The 23,321-nt window shown below is 35.4% G+C and overlaps 1 protein-coding gene across 2 annotated transcripts in view; it reads left to right on the forward strand.

Annotated features, from left to right (window-relative positions):
• The window catches only part of LOC100313565 (bruno-like protein), a 92,851-nt gene extending 69,947 nt beyond the window's left edge, over nt 1-22,904 (forward strand). Inside the window, 10 exon segments of one of the 2 annotated variants that reach the window (NM_001168038.1) lie at nt 284-412; nt 3,434-3,513; nt 3,824-3,976; nt 4,326-4,500; nt 5,804-5,941; nt 6,713-6,775; nt 7,334-7,417; nt 10,237-10,380; nt 10,771-10,921; nt 20,267-22,904. In NM_001168038.1, coding sequence (NP_001161510.1) covers nt 284-412; nt 3,434-3,513; nt 3,824-3,976; nt 4,326-4,500; nt 5,804-5,941; nt 6,713-6,775; nt 7,334-7,417; nt 10,237-10,380; nt 10,771-10,898 — 1,094 coding nt within the window. In that variant the 3' untranslated portion in view covers nt 10,899-10,921; nt 20,267-22,904. 2 annotated transcript variants of the gene reach the window in all.
• Nucleotides 22,905-23,321: the final 417 nt, after the last annotated feature.

Below are 23,321 nucleotides of genomic sequence, written 5' to 3' on the forward strand. Positions count from 1 at the left end.
TAATTATCTAGATAAATTAATTGGCTAATTGATAGACTATAGTCTCGAAGTACTATCAGCTTATGATGATCCATTAGCAGGATGTAAAAAAAATAGATCAATTAAACTCATTAAAGATAATTAATTAAGAAACAGTTAATCTTGTGTGAAGTTTAGTACACACAGGGCTCTTCATAGCATTACCATATAGTGTTGTGATTTGTTTATCAAAGCATTAAAAATGATCATACATTTTTTTTTAAATATTTAAAATGTGAGTGTATGTTTATCTCATCTTATTCAGAGGACAGAAAACTTTTTGTTGGAATGCTGAACAAGCAGATGACAGAAGACGATGTACGTGCAATATTTCAACCTTTTGGAAAAATAGAGGAATGTACGATTTTACGTGGTCCTGATGGGGTCAGCAAAGGTATGTGTAATCTTAGGGGAATGGGGTGTTTTTTTAAACGAACATACAATTTTCTTTCCTAACTGGTCAGCAAAGGTGTGGTACCAACAACAACCATCTCCATTTAGAAGTAATTTTTTGTTTTCAGTTTTAAAATTTTATATGAATATTTAGTCATAAATCATAATTGAATTTATGATTCTAATTTATGTGATCATAAAATGCTATTAAAATATCAGCATAGCCATTTTTGTTGTGATTTAATTCCCATCACTGTTATATGTAGATATGCCACTATTTTAACCTTTTTATAGATAAATTCTGTTAACCAAATTTTATTAACAATAAAGTTACAACTCTGTTCTTTATAAAACCAGAGCAGAGTAAACTGTGTCTTCAGATAAAAAAAAAAAAATTTTCTTCAGGCAACTTATTGATTTCTTTACTGAAGAAATAATTAATGTGTTTGCTAGACATTCTGATTGGATATCAACAATTCTGTAATCTGTCTCACCGAATGGTATAAAAGAGTGCATCAATTGGTTACTTTCCTTAGCAACCAGGATATCTTGATTAATACTGGCAGTATTAATGTAACATATTTGGTTCACTGTATCTTAAGATGGAAGTGATCTCTTAGACACAATTCTGCGAAGAATGCTTTGCAAAAGTATAACCATTATTCATGGTTAGTCCATAAACAAAATGGCCGTCATTAGAGCTATACATCTGATTGAAAGCTGTCATTGGATCAGTTATATGTTACTGATGTTACACACAACAAATAAGACATCACTGCAATCCAATGTCATTCAAATTTGTTACTATGAACTTGTCATATGATTCAGTTCAAATCTAAAATTTGGTTCGATCACCAAAACTATGAATAAAATAAGTTGCAATTTATTATTTTAGTCACATTTCAGGCAGTCGTAACTTTACTCGCTAAAGGCGAGATCACAGTACTTAAATTACATAGAAGACAAATCTTTGCGAGACAGGGACGAACGTGAAATTGTATACCAATGAAATTTTTCCTGGGAAACATAAGACTTTCCCCGTTGCTTGCAAACACCCTGTTGCAAATCGAAAGATTGTTTACATTTTTGTTAGTGCAAACTTGTTTGAATTATTCAAACTTTTTGGTGACGTTTGAGCAATTCTCTTTTGAAACAATATTAACATGTCCTATATAAACCTGTTAAATGACCATACAGGTTTCTATAGTGTCGGCCTTACTTAGCTAACTGAAGTAAACATTGAATACATTTTTCTAAAATTATTTATGCAAATATTAATAATTATAAAAGCATCGTTATAACAATGAAGTGTTATTTTAATGAGCAATTTGGGTATAAAATATTAATTATTTAAGATGATAGCAATGTGTTTATTCAAACCATTGTGAGAAAACAAAAGACAACCTTCTTATGATAAAATTTGATATTCAGAGACGTGTTTCACATAAATTAATTTAATCTAATATTTCGTTTAGATGTTTTAGGAATACATGTACATGTGTAATCAAAACACAGATAGCCATTAACGAAATAAACTTTCCTGGAAAAAAACAAATTTTTCTAGTAGAATTGATGTTTTAGAATTTTGTTCTTTTCCCTGGTGATGGTTTCCATGACAATTGATGTGTAATTATCGTTAAAATGTCACACATTGTCTTCCCAGGAGGGTTATATATATTAAATAAAGACTTTGCTGTTGACAGTTACATGCTCAGTCAGGTGATAATAGTTGTATATCTATCATGACATTGTCTCTACATCTTCTCTGTCTCAACATCTCTGTAGTTGTCACATTGTTGGTTGTTTTCTCATCTCATTTTTTATCCCCATAAATACAATCCCATAAATTATAAATACTAGATACAAATACTATAGTTTCCTGATAGTAAAATGTATTAATCATTTTTACGTCTCGGATAACATGGCATTTAGTTTATATACCATGTGTGATGTCTTTTTTTTGAAAAATAATTGTTCCACCTTCTCACTTTTTTTAACATCTCCTCACATGTTATCAACATTTATTTCCACACTGTATATTGCTACATACTTGCCAACATTGTGAGTCCCACACATTATGTTTTAGTGAAATACATTTTAATAATAGATTGAGAGTAATGATTATGGGTCAGAATTTAATTGCATATTCTTGGAAAGAATATATTTTTTGTTGTTATAGCTTTACATAAAAACAAATTTACCCAAAAAGATAATAAAATAAATATTGGTTACATATTAGTGTAGAGATGTAGCAAAAAAATAATATAAAGATGAAACTTGAAATAAAACTTTACTTCATTCACATTTTCTCATCTATGTTCCGTATTTGAATATTTTCTGTGTTCTTCATAGTCCCCAACTTTCTTGTCGCTCAATATTATTGTGACATCACTTTGCGACTGTACTTGTGGTTGCCGCTAGCTAGCTCAGCCAATATTACCCTATTTACTGTCATCATACTTGGAACCATTGTCACAGATGAAGGAGCTGAAAGCTGAAATTACATCTAATAGCACTTTGGTGCTAAGTGTTTGTAGGTTATTAGATTTCTAAAAAATATTCTAGACTTTATTAACGTACAGCAGCCAAAGGGCTGAATTCCATGTAGTTTGTCTTGGTACAAATGTAGATGTTGACATGTTGCCCTTTGAAGCTCTTTCTATCTTTAAATTATATTTAAGTATTCAGATGTACTTGCATATATGATAACCAAAATTGTGTGCTTTGCTGTAACAATTAATACCATGATAGAGTGTTCTTTAAGTGAACACCTTCCAAGTTTGGGTGCTTTGTAGTCTTAATTACTACCATGCTAGGGTGTTCTTTGTGGTTCAAATAACTACTAAGATAGGGGGCAAATTAGGGCTAAAAGTTTGATTCACCACACATGCTTGCTGAAGATGATATACAACAGCAGTGCATGCTGGGAGCATCAATATCATTGATGGCTTACATGGTATCCGGTGAATGATGTGGTGTATTTTCATCATACCATGACCTTCTCTACTTTGTATCTCCACAGGTTGTGCATTTGTCAAGTTTGGCTCCAAACAAGAAGCGCTAGCGGCCATTAATAACATCAATGGTAGTAGAACATTGCCAGTGAGTCAAGTTTTATTTGCTATGATGGATTCTTCTCCTACTGTTAAACCTGTCTGAGGCAGTAATGTGCAGTATATAATGCATTTCATACATGTCAACAAAGAAAGAATTATGCATTCTATTGTTTCCTATGTGTCCTCTGTGAAAACGATTTACAGTTTACAGGATGGAACTGACGTCAAATCGTGTTTAATATGTATTGCCATTTTTTGTTTAATGTTACAATCTGAAATTAGAAAACAAAAAACATTGTTTTACAACAAAACCCAATAAATGCTATAACTAGATTTATTTGATTTTGTTATTCAAGCAGGGAGCATCATCCGCTATTGTAGTAAAGTTTGCTGATACCGAGAAAGAACGTCAGATACGCAGAATGCAGCAAATGGCGGGGCCGCTAGGATTATTCAATCCCATGGCGCTTACACAGTTTGGTGCCTATGGTGCTGCTGCTTATGCCCAGGTAGTGCAGTTTAATTTTTTATGATCTCTTTTGTTGTGTCGCCCTCTAGTGTTGAAATATGTAGATGATGAAAAGAAGTCTATTCAGTTTTAATTTGTTCTAGACATTTAAATTTTATTATCATTACAAATTGTCTTTTCACCAGATTTGCAATATTCTAAATTACTGTATTGTGCATAATTAAACTCATTTATGAATTAATTAAAATGTGTTAGCAGACCTGTAAACCTGTACTTTGTTAAGTTATATTATCCTACCCATCATGTAGTGTGCCCTCTTGTGTGTGTTAATGTAACTGCTTTCGTTTTTATTGTGGATTAACCGTAGATATTTTTTCTTTTTTTTTCTGCCACAACATACTCAACAGATAATGCAGCAACAGGCTGCTCTGATGGCTGCTGCAGCAGCCCAGGGTGGCTATATCAACCCTATGACTGCAGCACTTGCCCATATGCAGCAGATGAACGCAGTGGCTGCTGCTAATGGATTCTCTGCTCCTCCTATTACCCCTACCTCAGAGATCGGTTAGTAATTACAATTTTTGTTTTATAAACAAATGTATGTGGGCATTCTCTAGGAATAAAAATGTCCACTGTGAATGTAGCACGTCGAAATGTCCACTGTGAATCCCTAGCACAGTCAAATGTCCACTGTGAATCCCTAGCATAGTCAAATGTCCACTGTGAATCCCTAGCACAGTCAAATGTCCACTGTGAATCCCTAGCATAGTCAAATGTCCACTGTGAATCCCTAGCAGTCAAATGTCCACTGTGAATCCCTAGCACAGTCAAATGTCCACTGTGAATCCCTAGCACAGTCAAATTTCCACTGTGAATCCCTAGCAGTCAAATGTCCACTGTGAATCCCTAGCAGTCAAATGTCCACTGTGAATCCCTAGCAGTCAAATGTCCACTGTGAATCCCTAGCACAGTCAAATGTCCACTGTGAATCCCTAGCATAGTCAAATGTCCACTGTGAATCCCTAGCACAGTCAAATGTCCACTGTGAATCCCTAGCACAGTCAAATTTCCACTGTGAATCCCTAGCAGTCAAATGTCCACTGTGAATCCCTAGCAGTCAAATGTCCACTGTGAATCCCTAGCACAGTCAAATGTCCACTGTGAATCCCTAGCATAGTCAAATTTCCACTGTGAATCCCTAGAATAGTCAAATGTCCACTGTGAATCCCTAGCACAGTCAAATGTCCACTGTGAATCCCTAGCACAGTCAAATGTCCACTGTGAATCCCTAGCAGTCAAATGTCCACTGTGAATCCCTAGCACAGTCAAATGTCCACTGTGAATCCCTAGCATAGTCAAATGTCCACTGTGAATCCCTAGCATAGTCAAATTTCCACTGTGAATCCCTAGCATAGTCAAATTTCCACTGTGAATCCCTAGCATAGTCAAATGTCCACTGTGAATCCCTAGCACAGTCAAATGTCCACTGTGAATCCCTAGCACAGTCAAATGTTTGCAATTTCCTGAAGACTTTCAGAATCTATTACTGTTCATTTGAATCAAATTTACATAAAAGCAATTTATCTAGTAGTTATGCAAATAATTGAAAATTACAAACTTTTGTAGTGATTCTGACTGAACTGTACAAATTGTATTGGTGCTCTCAACAGAAGATGCTATATTTCTTTTGTTTTTATGTCACTGTATCTTTGGCATATTTTTTGGCTAGATAATTATTTAGTAGATAATTATAAGCATAAATGTCATTAAATTAATTTCTCTAATTCTTTGTTATCATTTCTGCATTATATACTATTTAACACATTGCCTAGCAACCATACTGAGTTATTTTTGTTATTTATTCTAGGTACTGGAACTCCGGGCGGAATGAATGGTGCTACTCCCAATATGCCTTCTCCTACCATTCCTAGTTACAATATGGCCGCCCAGACTAATGGACAAAATGGTGAACCAGTCTACCCCAATGGCTTACACCAATATCCTGGTGAGTCACTAGGTAAATTCAAACTTTTTTACCCTCGATTCCTTTTCAGATTTTTTCCTTAAAGCAGACTGCAATATTCGTTTTACTGAAAAAATGTTCATTACATACCTCCCATCATGCATTGCAACCTCTCAGAGGAGCTACAGTCACATGATTACATTCTGCCAATCATTAGACTATAATGTATTGCAATCACAAGTTGCAGCTGGTCTGACTGACTCAAATAACTGACTCATCACCTTGCCTGGCAAATGACTATTAGATGAAAATGTTGGAATTGCTGAGATGATAGAAGCCATTTAGCTGTCAGTGACAGTGTTTACACCACCTATTTACTCAGTTAGATCGAGAAAAGAACAGAATACAAAGTTCTTTAAGTAGATTTGAAGTGGAATAATCTGAATATTGACGATACTGTGTCTGGGTTGTGAATGTTAAAACATTTTACCCTAAGAAGCCTGCAAAGTTGTTGTCTTGTTCTGATTTAGTATCACTGTAGCTAATTACTTAATTGCATGTCCTGCGTAGATTAAGAGATTTAGTTCAGGGATTGGAATTACAACCTTTATTACCAATTAAAAGGTTTGCTAAGATGGAATGGGTCATACCATTCAATCCTAAGGGGTGCAGAATGGGCCATACCATTCAATCCCAGGAGGTACAATTCTGTGTTCCTCGAATGAGTTACCTTACCACCAGAAATGTCAGAAGGTAATTTTCCAGGTTTAACATTTTTATTTTAATTCATAATATTTTTTGCTTTGTTTTCAGCACACAGTAACCAGACTGGTGATCCATTACAGCAAGCTTACACCGGAATGCAACAATACGCGGGTAACCACATAGGTTGTACCTCTCTCTTAGATTAGGTGTCCCCCCCAAAATAATGATCACCACTCGTGCTGTGGCATGTCACTTTGTGGTTTGGTTTGGTTTGGTTTGCATCCCTTTTTATTATTAAATAATTTAGTGGAAGTTTATTAATTTATGGTCATACAAAGTATAAACTGTATTTACGTAATTTCATTTCTGGTATCGCTGTCAGTTACATTATAATAATTTAAATTTATGTATCCTGTCATTTTATTGGAATTATGGTTGTCATAGTTACTAGTGATGTGGCTTATTTTTTTCAAAATTTCTCTTATTGTACAGTTAAGATGTCTTAATGTTGTTGATTTCACATAAACAAGTATTTCTTTGACACTGAATTTGCTACTCATATTAACAGTAAATTTTCTTTATATTATTATAAAACTGTTGATATGATTTATTTATCATACCAACTTAAATATTACAAAACTCAAAATTGATTTTTTTTTACCCATATGTGATTTTTATCTGATGTATGACTAAAACTTGCTGACAAATGTTTTGTTTTTGTTTCTATAGCAACCTATCCTAATGCCTATGGACAGCTAACTCAAGCTTTCACTCAGCAGTCCAATGTCACCATGCCAACACAACAACGTGAAGGTAACTACGGTAACTATCGTTTTATTCTTCTTCCTATTGGATGCCTTGCTAGTCAGGTGATGATGCAAGTATCACGATAGATGCTATTACTCTAAACTATATCTACCTTTCATTGCATCAAACTATATCTACCTTTCATTGCATCAAACTATATCTACCTTTCATTGCATCAAACTATATCTACCTTTCATTGCATCAAACTATTACTCTAAACTATATCTACCTTTCATTGCATCAAACTATTACTCTAAACTATATCTACCTTTCATTGCATCAAACTATATATACCTTTCATTGCATCAAACTATTATTTTAAACTATATATACCGTTCATTGCATCAAACTATTATTCCAAACTATATCTACCTTTCATTGCATCAAACTATTATTCCAAACTATATCTACCTTTCATTGCATCAAACTATTATTCCAAACTATATCTACCTTTCATTGCATCAAACTATTATTCCAAACTATATCTACCTTTCATTGCATCAAACTATTCTTCCAAACTATATCTACCTTTCATTGCATCAAACTATATCTACCTTTCATTGCATCAAACTATTATTCCAAACTATATCTACCTTTCATTGCATCAAACTATTCTTCCAAAGTATATCTACCTTTCATTGCATCAAACTATATCTACCTTTCATTGCATCAAACTATTATTCCAAACTATATCTACCTTTCATTGCATCAAACTATTCTTCCAAAGTATATCTACCTTTCATTGCATTAAACTATATCTACCTTTCATTGCATCAAACTATTATTCCAAACTATATCTACCTTTCATTGCATCAAACTATTATTCCAAACTATATCTACCTTTCATTGCATCAAACTATTATTCCAAACTATATCTACCTTTCATTGCATCAAACTATTATTCCAAACTATATCTACCTTTCATTGCATCAAACTATTATTCCAAACTATATCTACCTTTCATTGCATCAAACTATTATTCCAAACTATATCTACCTTTCGTTGCATCAAACTATTATTCCAAACTATATCTACCTTTCGTTGCATCAAACTATTATTCCAAACTATATCTACCTTTCATTGCATCAAACTATTATTCCAAACTATATCTACCTTTCATTGCATCAAACTATTATTCCAAACTATATCTACCTTTCATTGCATCAAACTATTATTCCAAACTATATCTACCTTTCGTTGCATCAAACTATTATTCCAAACTATATCTACCTTTCATTGCATCAAACTATTATTCCAAACTATATCTACCTTTCATTGCATCAAACTATTACTCCAAACTATATCTACCTTTCATTGCATCAAACTATTACTCCAAACTATATCTACCTTTCATTGCATCAAACTATTACTCCAAACTATATCTACCTTTCATTGCATCAAACTATTACTCCAAACTATATCTACCTTTCATTGCATCAAACTATTACTCCAAACTATATCTACCTTTCATTGCATCAAACTATTACTCCAAACTATATCTACCTTTCATTGCATCAAACTATTATTCCAAACTATATCTACCTTTCATTGCATCAAACTATTACTCCAAACTATATCTACCTTTCATTGCATCAAACTATTACTCCAAACTATATCTACCTTTCATTGCATCAAACTATTATTCCAAACTATATCTACCTTTCATTGCATCAAACTATTATTCCAAACTATATCTACCTTTCGTTGCATCAAACTATTATTCCAAACTATATCTACCTTTCGTTGCATCAAACTATTATTCCAAACTATATCTACCTTTCGTTGCATCAAACTATTACTCCAAACTATATCTACCTTTCATTGCATCAAACTATTACTCCAAACTATATCTACCTTTCATTGCATCAAACTATTACTCCAAACTATATCTACCTTTCATTGCATCAAACTATTATTCCAAACTTTATCTACCTTTCACTGCGTCAAAATAAACTTTTCATATGGATGATTTCACTTTAGCACAAAAAAAACAATAAATAAGTTATAAATGTCATTTTGAATATTTAATGGTGACTGGCCATTAATAATTGAACATGAAGGTCATTAGTCATGATATCCTGTGACTGGTTTTATATTTTTAATTATAATTACTTTAAATAAACATTATAGCTGTTGTAATCAAAATCACATGACCAAATCCAGCAATAAATGTCATTTTCCAAATCTTTTTTTCTGAAAAGATGCCATAAATCATGAATTGATTCGATTTCAATCTGAAAGTACAACATTGAATTCCAATATAAGCAACGTGTAAATGAGCTTCAATCTAAATAGAGAATTGTTATGATTAATTCTGTGTTTCTAATCAGCGTCCTTATATGTTGTTCTTTATTTTGCATACAATACTAAAAATAACAGAATGAATGATACATTTAAATATTTGAAAATTCATGAGTTAAAAACTGTAATAGCGAATTTACCAAACAAATTGTCAATTATAAAATGCATATTTTGAAAAATTAAAACATAATTTGGGATTTTATATTGGATAAATATTTTATATTTAACTTTATGCTATATTGTAATACGACAAAATTCAGCAGTAAATTCTGAAATATACATGTACCATAAATGACACACAAGTTTGCAAATACAATAATATGCAATTCTCTTAAAAAGTAATCCTAGGACCAAGTTAAGTTTTTTTCTAGCATGAATTTGATACGTTTTCTGAATTCACACACAGTCTAATTTTCCATATGAAATGTGTACATGATATCTCAAGTGTTCTTTCTCTTTTCTGTCTTGCCTTTGTCTTATTTCCATTTTGCTTTTTTTAATTTGCTGATTCATATTTTTTTCAGGTCCAGAAGGATGTAACCTCTTTATTTATCATCTGCCTCAAGAGTTCGGTGATGCTGAGTTGATGCAGATGTTTATGCCATTTGGCAACGTCATCAGCTCTAAAGTGTTTGTTGATAGAGCCACCAATCAGAGTAAATGTTTTGGTGAGTTCAAGATTGATAACTAAACTAGTCAATCCATCTCCTATATGGCACTGGCTTCTTGAAATACTGTAAATTACTTTAATTTAGCTGGAATTAATTTTCACTAAAAATACTTTTTCATTGTTTTGCGTGAAGTTTTTTTTCACTCGATTTTTGATGAATTGAATATAAAATATTGGAATAAGGGTGTAATCGCTGGATTTTGTTACACTGAAAAGTAGCAAAAATGTAGCAAAAATAACTCAAAGCAAAAATAAAATATTTTACAATACAGAATGTGTTTGTTGACCTGACAATAAATAACCTTCGACATTTTAAATAAACTGAATGACATATCATTTGTAAAAATCATGATATTTGTTTTCTAACCATTTTATCGCTATTTTGTAGGTTTTGTAAGTTTTGATAACCCTGCCAGTGCTCAGGGTGCTATACAAGCCATGAATGGTTTTCAAATCGGGATGAAACGACTTAAAGTACAACTAAAAAGGCCCAAAGATGCCAACAAACCATATTAACGTGACACTCTAGACAAACCTAGGTAGGTGAGAAAGTTTCTACTTTCGCTGTGCTCTTTCTGTTATTACAATTACTGGCAATATAGATTTATCATGTTAGTGCTTGCAGCCACCTGCCATTTTCCGATACTCTGTCAGGTTTTACAACTCTCTAAATAATGTTCAAACTAACACACTTATGTTTTTATGACTTGTAAATAATAAATACTACATGTGTGGAAACTATTCATGTAAACATGCCTTGGGTTTATCAGTATGTATCCATCATTCTGTTCAGATTTAACCGGTTGTATCCAGTTACATCCGGTTATAATGAGAATATCCCAAAATATGCTCTCAGAAAGTACAACAGGAATGACCAATGAGTTGCATTCCTGTACCCAATACCTCATCTTAAGAATTAATATTGGAAATATTGCATTAATCATTCCTTATATGGAATTTGCATTTCCTAATATGGCTGGATGCAAATGCCCTGTTAGAAGCTACAAAATTACGACTTACTGTAACTTACCTAGAAATACACTGACAGATGTTTAATAATACCCATTGTCCAGTTTAATCCAGTTCTGTCCAGTAATTTCCAGCTCTATCCAGTCATTTCTAGCTTTTTTTCACTCCTACCCAAGTTCTCTTTTTTTTTCAAATAAGCAATTACATTGCCTGTATTTGAGAAACTCAAATCTTCTATGCTTATGCTTTTCAATTATGTGGGAACTTGTACCATGTAGTTAATTTATAAATGACAGATGGCTGAAAGCTTTTTACTGTTTCATTTTATTCACTCTATATATTTGTTGTAGTTAGAAATCATTCACTCTTTCTGTTCAGACAGTATGCAAAATTATTAACTTTTTAGTGGGCACTTCTAATTTGTATGCTAATTATATGTAAATTATATGCAAATCAATCAAATGCAAATAATTGATCTAAGACTGATTAAGAAGGGAATAGGCAGCCATTTTGTCTTGTATTTGATTGTCTGTCAGCTTGTGTGTGTTTTTAGTTAGTTTTTCAAACTATATTTTGTGTAAATGTGGCGTACATGTCTGAAGTGGATCTTTATTTGACTAGTTTACAACTGTCTATCTTGTTTGGACTTGAGTTATATATTTTTCTAATATTTTCAGCACATTCTGCAAGTTTTATATCTTTATCACTTTCTGCATATTTCTTATATTTTTTTTCCAATTCTTGAGTTGCACTCTAATCTCATGATTTGCACCCTACCCATCATGCCTCATTCTTTTCTCCCTTTTGCACTTCCTTTTCCCATGGCAACCACTAGACCACCAGGTGACCCAAACTAAACATCGATGAACATGGTTTTGCCCATCAGAACTAGTCACCATAGCAACCAGAATTTGATTGACAAGTGCCAACGAGTAAGTCACTCGTTTGCGATGAACAATGTCGTCCTGTACCGTACAATGTAGTTTTTAACAATTGTTTCATTTCTGTACTTTTGTAACCTTATTTGGTAGTGCGGTATATTTTTGAGGTCTTTTCGTGTCTTTTTTTTTTCTTGTCATTTAAATATTGTTTCTTCAGTGCGAGTACAGTTTTGTACAGTTTGTTGGTGGTTGCTTTTGTGATTTACTTCCTCCAATAATTAATATTGCTTGCAGATATTTTCTTTGGCTTTTTTTCTCTTCCTTGATGTTTTGTATTATTATGCTCCAGCATAATTTCAACTTACTTTGGGGCAGACCAAAATTCTAACAAAAACAAGAAAATAAAAATTCATTGGTTGTAATTGTGGTGTGTTTGATGTTCGTTTCCGTGTGAAATGTACTATGTAAATTGAATTTATCACGTTATTTGACAGTATTATAACAGATTTCATTCAGTCTTAAAAATGATAACAGTAAACCAAATTGTCTTTCGCTGTGTAATCTACTTTTCACATGATAAATATAGTGTATGTGCTTAGCCAATTACAGTGGTTGTTACATGTGTATGGTGACTGAATTTAATAATAGTATGGCTTTGATTTGACAGTCAAATATTGATTGTGTTTGTCATGGTAATTATCGGAACACAATGTTCAATAAGCGGTTCTCAGTACAGTGAAGTGTTCTCAGTACAGTGAGGTGTTCTCAGTACAGTGAGGTGTTCTCAGTACAGTGAGGTGTTCTCAGTACAGTGAGGTGTTCTCAGTACAGTGAGGTGTTCTCAGTACAGTGAGGTGTTCTCAGTACAGTGAGATGTTCTCAGTACAGTAAGATGTTCTCAGTACAGTGAGGTGTTCTCAGTACAGTGAGGTGTTCTCGGTACAGTGAGGTGTTCTCGGTACAGTGAGGTGTTCTCGGTACAGTGAAGTGTTCTCGGTACAGTGAAGTGTTCTCGGTACAGTGAGGTGTTCTCGGTACAGTGAGGTGTTCTCGGTACAGTGAGGTGTTCTCGGTACAGTGAGGTGTTCTCGGTACAGTGAGGTGTTCTCGGTACAGTGAGGTGTTCTCGGTACAGTGAGGTGTTCTCGGTACAGTGAAGTGTTCTCGGTACAGTGAAGTGTTCTCGGTACAGTGAAGTGTTCTCGGTACAGTGAGGTGTTCTCGGTACAGTGAGGTGTTCTCGGTACAGTGAGGTGTTCTCGGTACAGTGAGGTGTTCTCAGTACAGTGAGGTGTTCTCAGTACAGTGAGGTGTTCTCAGTACAGTGAGGTGTTCTCAGTACAGTGAGGTGTTCTCAGTACAGTGAGGTGTTCTCAGTACAGTGAGGTGTTCTCAGTACAGTGAGGTGTTCTCAGTACAGTGAGGTGTTTTCAGTACAGTGAGGTGTTTTCAGTACAGTGAGGTGTTTTCAGTACAGTGAGGTGTTTTCAGTACCGTGAGGTGTTTTCAGTACAGTGAGGTGTTCTCAGTACAGTGAGGTGTTCTCAGTACAGTGAGGTGTTCTCAGTACAGTGAGGTGTTCTCATTACAGTGTGGTGTTCTCGGTACAGTGTGGTGTTCTCGGTACAGTGAGGTGTTCTCGGTACAGTGAGGTGTTCTCGGTACAGTGAGGTGTTCTCGGTACAGTGAGGTGTTCTCGGTACAGTGACAGTGAGGTGTTCTCAGTATAGTGAGGTGTTCTCAGTACAGTGACAGTGAGGTGTTCTCAGTTTAGTGAGGTGTTCTCAGTACAGTGAGGTGTTCTCAGTACAGTGAGGTGTTCTCAGTACAGTGAGGTGTTCACGGTATAGTGAGGTGTTCACAGTACAGTGAGGTGTTCTCAGTACAGTGAGGTGTTCTCAGTACAGTGAGGTGTTCTCAGTACAGTGAGGTGTTCTCAGTACAGTGAGGTGTTCTCAGTACAGTGAGGTGTTCTCAGTACAGTGAGGTGTTCTCAGTACAGTGAGGTGTTCTCAGTACAGTGAGGTGTTCTCAGTATAGTGACAGTGAGGTGTTCTCAGTATAGTGACAGTGAGGTGTTCTCAGTATAGTGAGGTGTTCTCAGTATAGTGACAGTGAGGTGTTCTCAGTATAGTGACAGTGAGGTGTTCTCAGTACAGTGAGGTGTCCTCAGTATAGTGAGGTGTTCTCAGTATAGTGAGGTGTTCTCAGTACAGTGAGGTGTCCTCAGTACAGTGAGGTGTTCTCAGTACAGTGAGGTGTTCTCAGTATAGTGAGGTGTTCTCAGTATAGTGACAGTGAGGTGTTCTCAGTATAGTGAGGTGTTCTCAGTATAGTGACAGTGAGGTGTTCTCAGTATAGTGACAGTGAGGTGTTCTCAGTATAGTGACAGTGAGGTGTTCTCAGTATAGTGAGGTGTTCTCGGTACAGTGAGGTGTTCTCGGTACAGTGAGGTGTTCTCGGTACAGTGAGGTGTTCTCGGTACAGTGAGGTGTTCTCGGTACAGTGAGGTGTTCTCGGTACAGTGAGGTGTTCTCGGTACAGTGAAGTGTTCTCGGTACAGTGAAGTGTTCTCGGTACAGTGAAGTGTTCTCGGTACAGTGAGGTGTTCTCGGTACAGTGAGGTGTTCTCGGTACAGTGAGGTGTTCTCGGTACAGTGAGGTGTTCTCAGTACAGTGAGGTGTTCTCAGTACAGTGAGGTGTTCTCAGTACAGTGAGGTGTTCTCAGTACAGTGAGGTGTTCTCAGTACAGTGAGGTGTTCTCAGTACAGTGAGGTGTTCTCAGTACAGTGAGGTGTTCTCAGTACAGTGAGGTGTTCTCAGTACAGTGAGGTGTTTTCAGTACAGTGAGGTGTTTTCAGTACAGTGAGGTGTTTTCAGTACAGTGAGGTGTTTTCAGTACCGTGAGGTGTTTTCAGTACCGTGAGGTGTTTTCAGTACAGTGAGGTGTTCTCAGTACAGTGAGGTGTTCTCAGTACAGTGAGGTGTTCTCAGTACAGTGAGGTGTTCTCATTACAGTGTGGTGTTCTCGGTACAGTGTGGTGTTCTCGGTACAGTGAGGTGTTCTCGGTACAGTGAGGTGTTCTCGGTACAGTGAGGTGTTCTCGGTACAGTGAGGTGTTCTCGGTACAGTGACAGTGAGGTGTTCTCAGTATAGTGAGGTGTTCTCAGTACAGTGACAGTGAGGTGTTCTCAGTTTAGTGAGGTGTTCTCAGTACAGTGAGGTGTTCTCAGTACAGTGAGGTGTTCTCAGTACAGTGAGGTGTTCACGGTATAGTGAGGTGTTCACAGTACAGTGAGGTGTTCTCAGTACAGTGAGGTGTTCTCAGTACAGTGAGGTGTTCTCAGTACAGTGAGGTGTTCTCAGTACAGTGAGGTGTTCTCAGTACAGTGAGGTGTTCTCAGTACAGTGAGGTGTTCTCAGTACAGTGAGGTGTTCTCAGTACAGTGAGGTGTTCTCAGTACAGTGAGGTGTTCTCAGTACAGTGAGGTGTTCTCAGTATAGTGACAGTGAGGTGTTCTCAGTATAGTGACAGTGAGGTGTTCTCAGTATAGTGAGGTGTTCTCAGTATAGTGACAGTGAGGTGTTCTCAGTATAGTGACAGTGAGGTGTTCTCAGTACAGTGAGGTGTCCTCAGTATAGTGAGGTGTTCTCAGTATAGTGAGGTGTTCTCAGTACAGTGAGGTGTTCTCAGTACAGTGAGGTGTCCTCAGTACAGTGAGGTGTTCTCAGTACAGTGAGGTGTTCTCAGTATAGTGAGGTGTTCTCAGTATAGTGACAGTGAGGTGTTCTCAGTATAGTGAGGTGTTCTCAGTATAGTGACAGTGAGGTGTTCTCAGTATAGTGACAGTGAGGTGTTCTCAGTATAGTGACAGTGAGGTGTTCTCAGTATAGTGAGGTGTTCTCAGTATAGTGAGGTGTTCTCGGTACAGTGAGGTGTTCTCGGTACAGTGAGGTGTTCTCGGTACAGTGAGGTGTTCTCGGTACAGTGAGGTGTTCTCAGTACAGTGAGGTGTTCTCGGTACAGTGAGGTGTTTTCGGTACAGTGAGGTGTTTTCGGTACAGTGAGGTGTTCTCGGTACAGTGAGGTGTTTTCGGTACAGTGAGGTGTTCTCGGTACAGTGAGGTGTTCTCGGTACAGTGAGGTGTTCTCGGTACAGTGAAGTGTTCTCGGTACAGTGAAGTGTTCTCGGTACAGTGAAGTGTTCTCGGTACAGTGAGGTGTTCTCGGTACAGTGAGGTGTTCTCGGTACAGTGAGGTGTTCTCGGTACAGTGAGGTGTTCTCAGTACAGTGAGGTGTTCTCAGTACAGTGAGGTGTTCTCAGTACAGTGAGGTGTTCTCAGTACAGTGAGGTGTTCTCAGTACAGTGAGGTGTTTTCAGTACAGTGAGGTGTTTTCAGTACAGTGAGGTGTTTTCAGTACCATGAGGTGTTTTCAGTACAGTGAGGTGTTTTCAGTACAGTGAGGTGTTTTCAGTACAGTGAGGTGTTCTCAGTACAGTGAGGTGTTCTCAGTACAGTGAGGTGTTCTCATTACAGTGTGGTGTTCTCGGTACAGTGTGGTGTTCTCGGTACAGTGTGGTGTTCTCGGTACAGTGAGGTGTTCTCGGTACAGTGAGGTGTTCTCGGTACAGTGAGGTGTTCTCGGTACAGTGACAATGAGGTGTTCTCAGTATAGTGAGGTGTTCTCAGTACAGTGACAGTGAGGTGTTCTCAGTTTAGTGAGGTGTTCACGGTATAGTGAGGTGTTCACGGTATAGTGAGGTGTTCACAGTACAGTGAGGTGTTCTCAGTACAGTGAGGTGTTCTCAGTACAGTGAGGTGTTCTCAGTACAGTGAGGTGTTCTCAGTGCAGTGAGGTGTTCTCAGTACAGTGAGGTGTTCTCAGTACAGTGAGGTGTTCTCAGTACAGTGAGGTGTTCTCAGTACAGTGAGGTGTTCGCAGTACAGTGAGGTGTTCTCAGTACAGTGAGGTGTTCTCAGTATAGTGACAGTGAGGTGTTCTCAGTATAGTGACAGTGAGGTGTTCTCAGTATAGTGAGGTGTTCTCAGTATAGTGAGGTGTTCTCAGTATAGTGAGGTGTTCTCAGTATAGTGACAGTGAGGTGTTCTCAGTATAGTGACAGTGAGGTGTTCTCAGTACAGTGAGGTGTCCTCAGTATAGTGAGGTGTTCTCAGTATAGTGAGGTGTTCTCAGTACAGTGAGGTGTCCTCAGTACAGTGAGGTGTTCTCAGTACAGTGAGGTGTTCTCAGTACAGTGAGGTGTTCTCAGTATAGTGAGGTGTTCTCAGTATAGTGACAGTGAGGTGTTCTCAGTATAGTGAGGTGTTCTCAGTATAGTGACAGTGAGGTGTTCTCAGTATAGTGACAGTGAGGTGTTCTCAGTATAGTGACAGTGAGGTGTTCTCAGTATAGTGACAGTGAGGTGTTCTCGGTATAGTGAGGTGTTCTCAGTATAGTGAGGTGTTCTCGGTACAGTGAGGTGTTCTCGGTACAGTGAGGTGTTCTCGGTATAGTGAGGTGTTCTCGGTATAGTGAGGTGTTCTCGGTACAGTGAGGTGTTCTCGGTACAGTGAGGTGTTCTCGGTACAGTGAGGTGTTCTCGGTACAGTGAGGTGTTTTCAGTACAGTGAGGTGTTTTCAGTACAGTGAGGTGTTCTCAGTATAGTGGGGTGTTCTCAGTATAGTGGGGTGTTCCCTATAGTATTGTACTAAGCTAATAGTGTTCAATGTGACTTCATTATCCTATAGTGATCAAATGTTGAGTCAAGTGTTTAATGCATTAGTAGTGTTCAGTAGTGTGTTCTGTCACATACTAAGAAGTGTGTATTGGCGAGTGTTCATGAAAAGTGTTTAACTGTTAGGATGAGTGGTTTGAATGATGTATCAGGTGTGCTTTGGTACTTGGTCATAAAGTGTTCAGTATATAGTGTTCAAATAAGTGTTCAACACATGTTTAAACAGGGCATTTGTTACTTCCATAAAGGGTGAAATGTGTTGAGATTTAGGTTCATATATGTAGCCTTGAATTTTAGTTCAATATTTTTATGTAATTTCTTTGGTAATTTTGGATTGAACATAATTTTCCATTAACTACAGATTGAAAAAATATTGAAAAACATTTTGCTAACTTATGAAATGTGACAAAAGTTGACTGGCGTACATTGCGTACAATCAGGGTGTTCATAATTGTTTAAATGAGTGTTGTATTGTTTGTTGTATAGTGTATTAGGTGAATAATAGTGTTTAAATGACAGGGAAATATGTACTAAATAGTGTTAGGTGTTTATAACATGAGCAATACTGGTTCATTCATTATAGTATTCAGTGAAACATTTTATGTGTTTTGTTAATTTATAGTATAGAAGTCACTTGATATGCATGTTAGATGAAGTGTTGTTTTGTGATACAGGTGTTCTATGTGGTGTTTAATACTGATACAGGTGTTCTATGTGGTGTTTAATACTGATACAGGTGTTCTATGTGGTGTTTAATACTGATACAGGTGTTCTATGTGGTGTTTAATACTGATACAGGTGTTCTATGTGGTGTTTAATACTGATAGCGTTTAAAGCTATGTTCTTTCGGATTCATCTTTGATGCGATTGTCTTTGAGTCAAATTCATTTGGGTTTCGTAATTAATAAGTTACTATTGTTTGGAATTTTTAAATATCACATGTGTGTAATAGTTGCATGTCAAACATGTGCTTTATTGCTAAATTTGTCATTAAAATGAATCTATAGTTGTGAATTAAATTATATTGAAAATAAACGTAATGGAAAAAAAAATTGTCACTCATCTTGTATTCTGTTTACATGTACACTTAATTTTTGATATTTTGACTGTCAAGTTTAATCAGTTTACTTTTAATGACCCTACACCCCTATGTCCCAGTTGAATGGATTAACCCATCAGATTAAATAGACCATACCATTATCCAGGTGAATAGGGGCGGAGCATTTTATTTAGATATATTGTATCAAATCAAATTCATTTTGATTTTAAAATTTTCTGATTAGACCAAGCTATTAAACTATAAAATGTCGTTAAGTAAAATTGAACTAAAACCAAATAAACTAAAACATTTCTATTGTTTGAACCTTTTCACCACCAGAATTTCTTGCCCAAATTTGTCTGCACTTTTTTCTTAATTTCTTCAACATTTCTGAAAATGAACCCTAATTTTGCAGCCAGTAGACATTGACAATAGAAATTTTGGTCAATGTTCATATTTTACTCAAAAAATGTTTGCCCAATTTTCGGAAGGACTATAATGGGACTATTTTGTGAATTTGTGATGAAAAGAGAAAACTGGTGGTGAAATGGTTAATACTTTTTAATGTTATTGACAATTTTTACCATAGATTATTTTGTTCTCACTAGAATTTTGTTTTCACTTCATAAAAAAGAAATAGTTACAAAAGCCAACCAAACCAAGTGAAATTATAGTTTGAATGTAACTTGTCATAAGTTGATGAAAAAGAATTCTAGTTGAATAAAATATTCTGTAGTAATTCTCTTGACCCCTAAAGGTCACACATCCTGGTACTTTATCGGGAGATGAATTCACTAACGATAATTCATCAATAACTATTTCAAACAAAATAAATGCATTTGTCACTAAAGTTTAAAATCAGCTTAGGATGCCAAAAATTGAGGTATATTATTTGAATTTTGATATTAATATCACAAGACAATAGAAAGTGCCAGGATGTGTGACCTTTTAGAGGTCATTCTCATGGTAACTGTTTTTACATTATTACAATGCTGGAAAAAAATGAATTGTTTCACTATTTCTTACTGTATTAACTAGATATTAGACATTCATGTAATTGTTCTGCTTTAGTGAGAATGTGGCGAACCTAAATGCTGATAGTTTATTGAAATATTTGAACAGATTGGCATGACAGACTCACTATTAGCTGAATAGTTAATGTAGTTATTGTTTTGAATGGAAAGTATATAATTGTTACTTAGTTGCTGATTGCCCTATTCAATCTAATTTTATTCTCTTTTTCCATCTCCCAGGACTACTGTACATTTAGATGACAAATCAAGTTACCATAGCAACAGAAGACAATCTGGATTTTTAGTTCAGCTTACCATTCATAAATCTCTTGTTTTAAGAATTATTTGATATTTATACAATGGAAACAAATATTACCTTCAAAATGTTGGACATCAAGAAGAAGAAAAATTTCTGAGAATAAAGACTGATCTGGTTCCTTGCAGGCAAGAAATGATGGTTATGATGGTTCCGATAAACAAACGTAATCATGTCTCAATCTGATTGAGGGCAGTACTTAGTATGTTGAAATGTTCTTGAGGGGGGAAAAACAAAGTAATTCAAGATCAAACACTAGAGGGCCTCATAACTAATGTTTTTTTCAGGACTGGAGATGTCTGCATGGTCCATATATATCCTTACCCTGTGCAATATAAATCTATTTTCACTGCCAAAATTTTACCACTGCCATATTAGAATAGAGTGCAATATTTCTTATTTACACCAATGTTTTTGCATCAGTTTTTTCAGAATCCAACCTGGTGCCATTTTGAGAGTCGACCTGAATCAGATACTTTAATTTAGCATTGTGTAGAATATTTCCTTGTGTATCCCTCCACCCCTGTTTGTAATGGAATAACTCTATGGGACATACCATTATTATTATAATGGGTGGAGAGGTGCATAATTTGATGAGATTCACTTGAACAAAACAAAAACATTCCATAAGTGTAAAGATATAATTTTGATTACTGTTACGATCTGTTTCTGGTCGTAACTACCCTCATACCACAACTAAGTGCAATATTGTATTGTTTGCTCAGTGGATTAATTTTTGGTATGACACCCCTATAATATAACATGGTACAGTCCTTAGCATAGATTATCAGGAGTTACCATTTATAGGAAGGAAGTGTAGCCCTAGTTGGTGTGTGCCATGCCATAAGCTTTTTAGATGACTGAAAAAATGTTCAAAGTTTTAGAAATTAAAAAGAAAATGAGAACAAAATGGTTTTTGAAATGTATTTACCAGATTGCTAGCACAGCTTTAGTCTATCAACTAATGTTAACTTGAGATAACTAGTGTCTTCTAGCTACAAGACATATCATATTTATCTTTTTAAAAAAAAAATGGAGTTTCAGAAATCCTTTCAAAATTTACCTAATTCATCCCAAAGTGCAGTTTCCGAATGTTTTTCTTATGGAGCCCTTATCAATGAACTCCATCCAAGAAAACAAAAGAACACCAACAAAGAAATGAAAAGATTTCTGACTTCACTAATTTCTTTTGAACTTTCACCTTTGGTTTCATCTTTGACCTTTAATAGTTAATAAAACAAAAAATAAAAACAAAAAATAAATTAAAAAAATGTAGTTGCTGAATATATTACAAAACTTTTGAGATGCTGAGATTTGGTAGTCTGTATGTACGACATTATACACAGTTTTTACATGCAGCTTTATTGGATGCTTTAGTTTGTAGTAAACACTTTATCTCCCAAATTTTATATAATTGAACTTGAATGAGGATATCTTGGTTTGTGTTTGTCTTTTTATGAGACTCCTTTAAAAAATTCACAAATGTGCAATATCTGAATCAAGTTGTGTTTTGTTCATAAATTTATTTAAATTCATCATTGTATTCACTTCAATCCCACACTGAGAATGGATCAAAGTTCTAAAGTGAAAACAAAAGAAATTGATACATGTGACCTGCGATGGCAGTGTAACTTATTTATTTGTTTATTCGCTAAATTTATTTAAGCTTTATACTCATTTATGTATTCTGTATTTATTTGCCGAGTTGGAGATATTTTAATGTAAAGACATTTATGCTAATATCAGGTAATGTAATCTGTATCTTGACCAATCAACAAGCTGGATTTCCTCGCCTATTATTTGTACATGCTGTTAACCAACAATTTACACGATGCTTACATTTTTTCATAATTTTCAATATTCTGTGAAATATGTGCTGCTGAAATGAAATTAAACGGTATTGATTTTTGAATACCGTAAGTTTTAAATAATCTGAGTGACCGCTTTGGGCATTCAAGTTTGAGAGAAATCAAATGAATGAATTATTTTAAGAATTAAAAACTGTACAAATCTATGTTTCTATTTTTCATGAAACCTGTAAAGTTCCGGATATAAATATTTTAATTCCAATCTTTTTTCTCTGTAAACTAATTCAAATTTGTTATATCTGTATACTTATACGTTAATGTTGAGTTGTGCTGATCGGAGTACGTAAATGGTGTATTCATGTCGAGTGCAGTTTCCCTGTATTTTGGAATTGGGTTAGGGTATTAGGGCATAGGGGGTGCAGCTTGTTGATTGGGGGGGTACAACCAAATCTGATATTGTTATATTATTATTATTGATAATTTATTATTAGAATTCTATTGTTCTTATACTATCTTTTTTTCTTCATTTTTGCACTTTTTTGAGAATTACAATTTTTCAAATCAAGGTCGGATGACTTTATATACAAGTCACGATTACTTTTATAGTTAGACAAATTTTCAAATGATATTTAACAAATAGCACCAAACATATTTATAATGTAGACGTAGTTTTAGCCTTAGCATGCAGTTTGTAGTTTTTGAGATAAAAAAAGATAAAATTAACCAACGATAAAACCTGGCATGATTTACTTTACACTAGTGACTGTACTTATTCTAAATGACGCCTAGTCTTTCAGCTGTGAATGTGCTCAATCATTGCAGAGCCTTATGGGAGAAAAGTAGTACAGATTTACAACACCTGTTTCAATTCACTTGAATGTCGGGATGCAAATTGCACAATATTTTTTTTACATTGAGTGCCATCCCATACTACAGGCTTTGCTGATGGCACTGAAAATAAACGATGTGAATATTTTTGAAAGCTCTGTAGTCTGAGTTCTCCATTTAAGGAAGAACCCTGTCTCTGCCAGGCGACATATATATATATAAATACATAAGTAATCATCTTTTGAGGTCATAGGTCATATTTATTGAACCCTAGATTATTGAAGTTAACTATTTGCAAGAAGAGGAGACTTTTAAAAATTCAAACAATTTTTATTTTTATACC

The sequence above is a fragment of the Saccoglossus kowalevskii genome, chromosome 21, assembly GCF_978046115.1.
Source record: "Saccoglossus kowalevskii chromosome 21, keSacKowa6.1, whole genome shotgun sequence".
Lineage (NCBI taxonomy): Eukaryota > Metazoa > Hemichordata > Enteropneusta > Harrimaniidae > Saccoglossus > Saccoglossus kowalevskii.